General features: G+C 46.1%; 1 protein-coding gene across 1 annotated transcript; it reads left to right on the forward strand.

The window, feature by feature from the left end:
- Positions 1–1,685: 1,685 nt before the first annotated feature.
- Positions 1,686–2,917, forward strand: TUSC1 (tumor suppressor candidate 1). The gene has a single exon (XM_074994054.1). It carries the CDS (start codon positions 1,754–1,756, stop codon positions 2,303–2,305), a length of 552 nt encoding a protein of 183 aa, XP_074850155.1. The 5' UTR covers positions 1,686–1,753; the 3' UTR covers positions 2,306–2,917.
- Positions 2,918–7,990: the final 5,073 nt, after the last annotated feature.

Here is a 7,990-nt window from a genome sequence, read left to right on the forward strand (position 1 = left end):
TGAAGAAATGTTCCACATAGCTTGAAAGCTTGTATCTCTCTCTCTCTCACCAACAGAAGTTAGTTCCTCACCCACCTCATCTCTTTTAAAAGAACAGAATATTCATTGTCATGTCACTGGAACCATCTACCACTGGATATGAATTTCACAAAGAGTAAAGGCAGTGATGAAATACTTCTAAGGATGTTTTCACATCTGTGCTGAGCACCTGCAAGCAGCTGGGCCCAACTCAATGGATGCTTGCTTGCAGAGACAGCAGGTCTGCAGAAATTTTGGTGTGCCGAGAATGCCCAGAGGCTGCACTCCTTCCCCACCCAAACTCCTTCCTCCCCAAGGCTCTGGGAGGAAGTTTGGGTGCTGGGTGCAGGCTCTGGAGTGGACAGCCAATTGGGGTGCTGCTCTGGGAGGAAGTTTGGGGCTTGAAGGGGATACGGAGGGAGGAGAGTACAGGAATGAGGGTACAGATCTGGGAGGGGGTGGGATGTAATGCTTATCTGGGGCACTCCCATCTGGCATCAATTCCTAGGCAGGGGTGCCAGGTGTTCTCTGCATGCTACTGCCCACAGGCACTGCCCCTGCAGCTCCCATTTGCCACAGGGCATTCAGGTCGGGAGGCAGCGTGTGCACACACACACACATGCACACAGACTGTAGGGCTGTGCTGGCTGCTGCACAGAGCTAACAGTGGGAAGTTGCCCTGGCCCCACTGCCCTGCCAGTGGTAGCAGCAAGTATAGCCTTATAGTTTTGTGAGCAATAAGCTATAACGAATTTATCTTGTGATGCTAACTAAATCCAAGCTGTAGGTCTCAGACAAGCACCAGACAGCTTTGTTAATTTAACTCCAGCTCTGTGTGATGTTTAGCAACTGATTAAGGCCTAACAGTGTAAAATGCAAAGACTTGCATGGAGGAAAAAATCCCTGTAAAGGATGAGGTGTCTTGTATGATTTTTGGGTTCTGTCCTGCTACAACATGGAGCATCAGTCCAGATTGATAGGAGTTGGCTCATCCCCCTTGCCTGATTTATCTGGCCAATAAGTCAGGGGGAGCAACAGACTGGATGTGTATGTGTGTTTATGTGAATACATAAACTACATTACATTATCAATAAATGCAGTATGTTACCTTAAACCCCGAAAAAGATCCTGTGTGCTTCTTTTAAGCATAACACAAGGGCTCCCAAGCTGCTTTATAATGTCCAGGGGATGGCAGGTGGGGCTGGGGGATGCACTAGGTAGTCTTTCAGGAGGGAGAGCACGGGGGTGACATGCAGGGCCAGGAGGGGGGTGACAGCAGCAGGCGGGTCTGGGGGAAGCGGCAGGCTACGTGCCAGGAGGGAGTGCACGGGGGTGACATGCAGGGCCAGGAAGTGAGGGGAGCAAGCGGGGCTGGGAGATGCACTGGCGGCAATCCCAGGAGTGAACACAGCGGCTGCAGGCAGGGCCAGGACAGAGGCCTGGCCTCACACTTGCCTGGAGCCTGCCCCGGGCAGGAGCAGCCCTCGTGCCCAGCCCCACGAGCCCATGGAACTGCCCCTCCCCCACAGGCTGCCCATTGGGGCCAGGCAGTAATCGCTACCGCCTGGCGCCTGCGGCGCATGCGCCCCAGCAGTGCCGGCTCAAAGCCTGTCCCCTGCCGGCTTCTTCCCAGCAGCCAATAGCTCCGCCCCCTACTCTGCATAACGCAGCCTCCGTGTCCGCTGATTCTAGCGCGGCTGCGCCCAGGCGGCAGGCGGCGAGAGGGTCGGCACGGATGAGGCGCATGCGCGGTGCCGGCCGGCGCTGGAGCGGTGGGCCCGGCGGGGTCTCAGCGCGGAGGGGCCGCGGCGCAGCCGTCGGCGGTGAGGCGGCCGGCGGGTGGCGGGGCCTGGCGGGCGGCTCGCCGCAGCAGCTGGCGGAGCGATACGCGGACTTGGCCGCCAGCCACAGCGAGGCAGTGCGGGCCCGCGAGGAGCGGGAGCGGCAGAACGCACGGCTGCGGGACGAGAACGCGCGGCTGCGGCTGGAGAACCGCCGCCTGCGCCGGGAGAACCGCAGCCTCTTCCGCCAGGCGCTGCTGGGGCCCGGCCCGGAGCCCGAGGCCACGCCCCCCCCGGAGCCTCCGCCGGAGGAGGCGGCGCTCGCGGCCCAGCTGCGTCGGCTGCAGGAGCGACACCGCCGGGCCCTGCAACAGCTGAGGCGCCGCCGCGCGCACGACGGGCGGGAGGGGGAGGAGGACGGGGAGCTGGAGGAGCTGCTGCAAGAGGAAGAGCAGGAAGACAGGGAGCAGCTACTGGAGAAGAAGAACCTCGTGCCGCCCCTGTGACCTGGGAGAGGCCGACGGGGTCCCCAGTGGCTTGTCCATCCCCATATCCCTGGGGAGGGAGACCCTGCTGGCAGCAGCCTTGCAGCTCGGCTCCTCCGCCCCTGCTGGTCTGGACCCCAGAAGTAGGCGCAGAAGCTGTGCAGGAACAGCATCAGCACGGAGACGCCTCAGCAGGAGGCACAGGGCCTAGGAGCAGCAAGTGGTGCCTGTCCTGGGCGAAATGGATGCCGGGCTTTGCCATCTCCTGGCATTGCCCTGTTTGCCGTCCTCGCTTTGATGTTGGACCTGTGTGACCGTTAACGTTGTCAGAAGTGAACAAATCTCATAGAGGCCATAATAGCTGCAGAATTGCCTGTAGATCCACCTGCTACTTGGTTGTAGTAGCCATGTTTATGAGTTTTAGAAGTGAAAAACTTCTGTGCCTGTGTTTTTGCCAGGACTTTAAAAATGCAAACTTATGCTTTGGAATCTTTTGGAGGGCATCTGCAACTCCATTCTCTGTATATTTGTGTTGATTTGTTCATACTTGTCTGTTGCATAATTGGTCTAGAGGTGGAACTTCCAGTTCATAAAACTACAGGTCATACCAAATAAATACTTGCCATACTAAAAGCTTCTGTTAGATGTGATTTGTAATATGCAGTTTGTAATAATATACAAATTACATTTTTGTACTGTAAATAGATGCCCTTCAGAGTTCTTGAATTTTGGTCCTGAGGGTTTTGTTTTTTCCCGCAAAGCCTAAGCCCCGAGCTACCATGACCCAAACATCATACTTTCCGTTTTAGGTAAAAACAGCTTTTTCACTCTACAAAGTAACCAAATATTTTAGTTTTTATTTGCTGTCTGAAAGACCAGTTTTGTGAACACTTTTATGTGTAGCAGATTAATCCTATGAGGAGTGTTAAATGCTATCGTTTGTGGGATGGGACCCATACTAAACTTTTAATCATGAGGAGGCAGTGTTTCATATAACCTTAAAAAGCCTAGCATAAGATGCATTTATGGAACAAGATGAGTGTTTTTACCAACTTAACTACTGTTTCATGTAGTTTAGGTTTAAAAATAATCTGAGTAACATCCAGTATACAAATTTTAATGGTGATATATGAAATTCAGTATCGCTTATTAAACCACCAGTGCTACATAAAAATCATCTTCATTTCAGGAGGATATACTGTTTTTATATGATAGGTCTAAAGATTACATCAGGAATTGGAATGCACACAAACCGATGGGAGGACACTTTAACCTTCCTGGATATTCAATAGAGGATTTGAAAGTAGCCATTATTTTACTTCAAGATTACAGAGGGAGGCAACTGAATTGGAATTCATTTACAAGTTTGACACAACCTGTGGCTTAACAGAGATCTCAGTTATCTTATGTATTAAAAGGGCAATTTCTCCACCTTCTGTATTTCCAAGAATGGCACCCATACCACTTAATTTACTTCTTTCAGTGGTTCTATTAATTACAAGTGACTGTTCTGCCCCCCGCCCCTGTTTTTTTTTCCTTCCTTCCCCCTCTGTGCCACTTTACAAATCCTGGATTTTCATTCTCTGCTCCAAATCTAAAGTGGGTCTTACCCACAAAAGCTCATTATCTAATGAATTTGTTAGTCTTTAAGGTGTTACGGAACTACGTATTTTTTGTGAAAATACAGAATAACACAGCTACCGTGTGAGACTCAGCTACCTATTTTGTCTTGCTAAGTCTTCAGTGGGAATTCTAGAACAGGTCAGCAACCCCCAGCAAGAGTGGCCCATGAGCTGGTTTTCATCAGCATGCAAGGTGAGAGCTCATTTCTGCTCCTCCATGCAGTTGGAAGTTTGCTCAAAGCCATGCCACCTGTGGATTAACAAAACTCCAGCTTATGCTACCAACCACCATCTAAACAGTAAAGCTCTGCTTTGTTATTAATGACAGTGTTGTAAGTAGGACTATTTGTGACTTTAAAAAGTATCATGGGCACTTGCTGGTACATGGAGGTCAAATTTCAGCACTCCAACCAGACCAGTGTTCTAAAATGTCAGCTTCTGAATATCTTGTTTGCTCACTTGATTAAAACTATCCTTATTAGCCATTGTAAATTGACTGATAAAAATATATTAGTGAAATACAATGGATACAAAAAAAATCCAATATGTCCAAGTTCTATTTAAATGTTATTGTGTACTGAACCATTCTCTATAAAGTGCAAATGAACAGAAAGAAAAATGCCCAAGCAAATTACCGTTATCAGACAAGTAGAATAATACAAGATTATAAAGTTTACCTAGTGATGCGGTAGAATCTCTTTTCTTTAGAGGTTTTTAAGTCCCAGCTTGACGAAGTCCCGAATGGTGTGATTTAGTTAGGGTTGATCCTGCTGTGGACAGGGGGTTGGACTCAATGATCTCCTGAGGTCCCTTCCAGCCGTAGGGTTCTATGAATCTATGACTGGATAACTTTTTGGGGTCCCTTCCAGTTGGACATTTTTATGATTCTGTGATAGTGTATTGTTGCAGTACGATGGTGGGGAAAATCTACGCTGAAGTTTTGTCTGAAGACAAAATATTGCTGTAGGCATTAGGACCTATATTCCTTAAGAGATTTTATTTGATGCTCTGCAGTTTTTTTGTTCCTAGCATAGTCCATTTTGGAGATGTCAATCAAATCAAATACTGCATCCTACAAATGTCCAGATACTTTGAGGGCAGCTAATTATTGTTAAAAGAAGTTACCTAAATATTATAGGTGATGTCATATAGCTGATGCTTACTTTTGAAGGGATTTAGGAGATAAATGAAAAGCTCAGAAGGATCATTGGTTCTAAAATGTAATATGTGTGACCTGCATCTTAAAAAGCTCAAACAATATTCACCCGAAGATTTTATTCTGCTGGAACGCAGATTTACATTAGCAATCTGCAGAAATATGTAAGTCTTTCAATCATTATTTAACATTCGTGCACTCAACAATCAGATCTTTAGCTAGTGTAAATTGTTGGCTTCAGATTAGTTTATACTAATGAAGGCTCTGCCCCCCCCACTTTTTTTTTGTCTGTTGCTATTACAACACATTGGCTAAAATTGATGAAAAAGTAACTTAGAACTCACAGCCGCAAAGGCTTAAGAGGATGGAAAGGAATGTTACTGGTTTATAGGGTACCTAACCTTCCCTCTTTCTAATTGTGCTGAGTCTTTGTTTCCTTGGTTTTATAAATCTGGTTCTACTTTCATTGTCATTCAGACTTCGGATGTATCTACTCAAGACCACAAATTTTGTTGTCTTAGAACTCGCATCTTTTACTCCTTCAATTCCCATGTTTCAGTCTATCGCTGTCTCTAGAGTATTCTCAGTATTCATCCTTCCCTTGATCTGCTTGCTGTAGAATCTTTAGTTGTGCTTTATTATACCTGGCATTGACTATTGTTCTTCCAAGTTTGATGACATTGAATACCTGTTGTTTTACAGAGTGTGGGTTTTTTTTTTTTTTTTTTTTTGGAGGTGGGGGGGCGAGAATGTGGCCTCCAAGCTATTATCACTAAATGGGACTCTGCCACCCCCTTTTTATCATCACTAATTTGTTTTTTGTGCAGTTCAGAATTGCTCTCCTAGCTTTCAAAACTTTGTGTGTTCTTCTGATTTCCTTTCCTCATGGCTGTCTGTGTGTGGGAGAGGAAGGTTTGCTTTTTCATTTTTGTTGCCATAATAATCTGTAGCTCTCTGAACCAGTGAATCCCTCCCCTCTTTTTAAATCCCTCTTCAAAACAAACACATGGTCTCTTTTTTTTCTCTCCCATAATTCTCAGAGTATCTTGTAGAACCATGCGTGAAGAATTTAGGGAAAAATCAGTTCTGTAATGGTAGGGTTTCTTAAATATTTAAGCTGCTTCTTAAGTCTCTGCAAAACTGTATTGATCAGAATAAATAATGAACCTGATTATTCTAGCTAAAAGATAACTTTACTAAAACATGCATTTTTCAAAACTTGGAAAAAAAAGCAAATTAGGTTTTTAATTCTTTCCATTTGGAAAAAAACTTGCATTTTTCAAAACTTGAAGAAAAAAATTAGGTTTTTAACTCATTCCATTTGGAAAAAACGATCTGTTTGATCAGAGTGTAGGTTTGCATCTTGCATCATAACTACTGAGAAAATGTCTGGTTTCATACATGAACATTTAGGCTTCTTACCTGTGGACTGTTCATTATCCCTCTCTTCTGTGGCCCCTCTTCATTTCTCTAGACTCAGTCCCAACAAAATTAAGTGGATGTGGCAGCAGAAACTGTATCCATGGTGATATTAAAAGAAATCACTTTTGAAATGTTTGCAATGACAGTTACTCTAAAACACATGAATATGAATGGAATATCACAAGTGTTGGTGTCCTATTTAATATACATTCTACTATTCTTCTAAGACCTAATTTAAGTTTTTATTTCCCCCCCCACCCCACTGCTTTCTGAAGGAGCTTTTGTCTGTAACACTCTTCTTGAATATGTTAAGGCCATGGGATGCTTTTAACTTGCCTACGGAGTATAATGAAATAAATGTCTGGGTGTGATTAGTTTACATCTCGTACCTTCCTATGAAAGCAGTCATCTGTTATGCTTCCCTTTTCACGGTCTTCTCTCTGTACCACATTTATTTGTACTTATTTCCTACTTACAGCAGTAGTGTTTTACGTTATATGGAATGTCAGTGTTAAAACAAGACTGCTAAAGGTAGTAGTAGTAGTAACATCCTACAGTCTATGTAGACTATGGATCCCACCCTTCGTAGTTCCATTTGGCATCCTCATTTGCAGCATCAGCTGTGACTGTGAAGACCCACACGAGAATGACAGTCCTTGCTGCATCTGTTGCATATGTCATGGGTGTCTGGCAGGCCCTTGCTGTGCTTTCTGTGGGCTCGCTTCTCCTTTGCTAGCTGTCTGATCCTCAACTCACCCTTCTGAAGGCCCTTGTATAGTTACTGCCTCCATCTGCTGCGATTGTCTGTTAGCTCCTCCCAGCTGTCTGGCTTGATGTCTGCTTCCCTGAGGTCTCTCTTGCAAACTTCTTTGTAGCGCAACTGGGGGTGTCCGGGAGGTCTTTTGCCAGAGGCTAGCTCACCATACAGAATGTCTTTTGGGATCCTTCCATCATTCATCCTGCCTGAGGAGGGTGTGCATAGTTGGGATTCCAGCTTGCTCAAGGACGGTAGTGTTGGACACTCTGTCCTTCCACGATATTCCAAGGATGCGCCTGAGGCAGCGCAAGTGGAAGACGTTCAGCCTCTTTTCCTGGCGGGCGTACAGGGTCCAAGTCTCGCTGCCGTAAAGGAGCGTGCTGAGGATGCAGGCTCTGTAGACTTGCATTTTGGTGTGAGTGTACAGCTTGTTGTTATTCCACACTCTCTTGCTGAGTCTGGACAGAGTTGTGGCTGCTTTACCGATCCTCCTATTTAGCTCAGTCTCCAAGGACAGGGTGTCAGTGATGGTGGACCCGATGTAAATGAACTCATGGACTACCTCTAACATATAGTTGTCAATGCTGATTGATGGAGAATCAGCAACGTCCTGAGCAAGTACATTTGTCGTCTTTAGGCTGATGGAGAGCCCAAAGTCCTTGCATGCTTTGGAGAACCGATCCAGCAGCTTCTGAAGCTGGTCTTCTGTGTGTGACATGACAGCAGCGTCATCTGCGAACAGCATCTCT

Source organism: Carettochelys insculpta, chromosome 5, assembly GCF_033958435.1.
Source record: "Carettochelys insculpta isolate YL-2023 chromosome 5, ASM3395843v1, whole genome shotgun sequence".
In the NCBI taxonomy this organism is placed as follows: Eukaryota; Metazoa; Chordata; order Testudines; family Carettochelyidae; genus Carettochelys; species Carettochelys insculpta.

Excerpts from the sequence above, each read along its gene's own strand:
- TUSC1 (XM_074994054.1), top strand. The coding sequence starts at position 1,754 with ATGAGGCGCATGCGCGGTGCCGGCCGGCGCTGGAGCGGTGGGCCCGGC.